The sequence below is a fragment of the Rhincodon typus genome, chromosome 42 (genome assembly GCF_021869965.1).
Source record: "Rhincodon typus isolate 14 chromosome 42, sRhiTyp1.1, whole genome shotgun sequence".
NCBI lineage: Eukaryota > Metazoa > Chordata > Chondrichthyes > Orectolobiformes > Rhincodontidae > Rhincodon > Rhincodon typus.
Window position 1 is genome coordinate 6320648 of NC_063373.1, and position 1401 is coordinate 6322048.

The 1401-nt window shown below is 56.7% G+C and overlaps 1 protein-coding gene across 2 annotated transcripts in view; it reads left to right on the plus strand.

The window, feature by feature from the left end:
- The window catches only part of LOC109926160 (E3 ubiquitin-protein ligase RNF31), a 14944-nt gene that overhangs the window by 13230 nt on the left and 313 nt on the right, over positions 1-1401 (plus strand). For both annotated transcript variants that reach the window (XM_048619236.1, XM_048619235.1), the window contains exon 9: positions 1001-1169. In XM_048619236.1, coding sequence (XP_048475193.1) covers positions 1001-1169 — 169 coding nt within the window. The remainder of the gene's footprint in view (positions 1-1000; positions 1170-1401) is intronic.

Consider the following 1401-nt stretch of genomic DNA (forward strand, 5'->3'; position numbering starts at 1 on the left):
TCTCTCTCTCTCTCTCATACCCCGTCTCTCTCTCTCTCTCATACCCCGTCTCTCTCTCTCTCTCATACCCCGTCTCTCTCTCTCTCATACCCCGTCTCTCTCTCTCTCTCATACTCCGTCTCTCTCTCTCTCACTCGCCGTCTCTCTCTCTCTCTCACTCTCACTCTCACTCCTCGTCTCTCCCTCTCTCTCACTCCCCGTCTCTGTCTCTCTCTCGCTCCCCGTCTCTGTCTCTCTCTCGCTCCCCGTCTCTGTCTCTCTCTCGCTCCCTGTCTCTGTCTCTCTCTCGCTCCCTGTCTCTGTCTCTCCCTTCTCTCTCCCCGTCTCTCTGTCTCACTCCCCGTCTCTCTCTCTTTCTCCCTCTCTCTTTCTCTCACTCCCCGTCTCTCTCTCTCTCTCCCTGTCTCTATCTCCCTCTCTCCCCATCTCTCTCTTTCTCTCTCTCCCGCACTCCCTCTCTCTCTCTCACACTCCCCGTCTCTCTCTCTCTCTCTCTCACTCCCCGTCTCCCTCTCTGTCTCTCTCACTCCCCGTCTCCCTCTCACTCCCCGTCTCTCTCTCTCCTACTCCCTGTCTGTCTGTCTCTCTCCCCCTGTCTCTCTCTCCCTTACACACACTCCCTGATCGCTCTTCACTCCCTGTCTCTGTCTCTCTCTCTCTCTCTCCCCCTGTCTCTCTGTCTCTCCGTCTCTCCCACTCTCTCTCTTTCTTATTCCTGTGTTTCTCTGTGCAGGTCCCACTGTAAGGAAAACCGCTCTCTCTCTCACCCCGTGTCTCTCTCTCTCGTTCCCTGTTTCTCTCCCGGTCTCTCTCTCTCTATCTATCTCTGTGCAGATGCCACGATAAGGAATACCTCTCTGTCTCTCTCTCTGTGCAGGTCCGACTATAATGAATACCTCTCTCTCTCTGTGTGCGTGTGCGGGTCCCACTATAAGGAATACCTCGCTTTCTGTGCTGATCCCACTATAAGGAATACCCCTCTCTCTCTCTCTGTGTGCAGGTCCCACTATAAGGAATACCTGGTCAGCCGCATTAACAGCCATTCGCTCGACCCGGCCCAGCTCTTCAATGAGGAAGAGATGCAGCGACACCTGGCGCGGTGTGGCAGAACGCAGCCACCCAGAGCAGCGGGCGAGGACGAAGCTACGTATAGGAACCGGCTGTTCCAGGTACAGCTCCACTCACCGTGCAGTGGGGGGTGGCAGCAGGTCAACTAGCAAGGGCACGGCTGGTGGGAAGCAGAGTATGTGGTCAGGAAGGGACAGTGTGGGATTAGACTGGGCAGGGAGCGAGGGGAGTGGGATTAGGCTGGGTGGGGAGTGGGATTAGGCTGGGTGGGGAGTGTGTGAGTGGGATTAGACTGGGCGGGGAGCAGGGGGAGTGGGATGAGTCTGGGTGGGG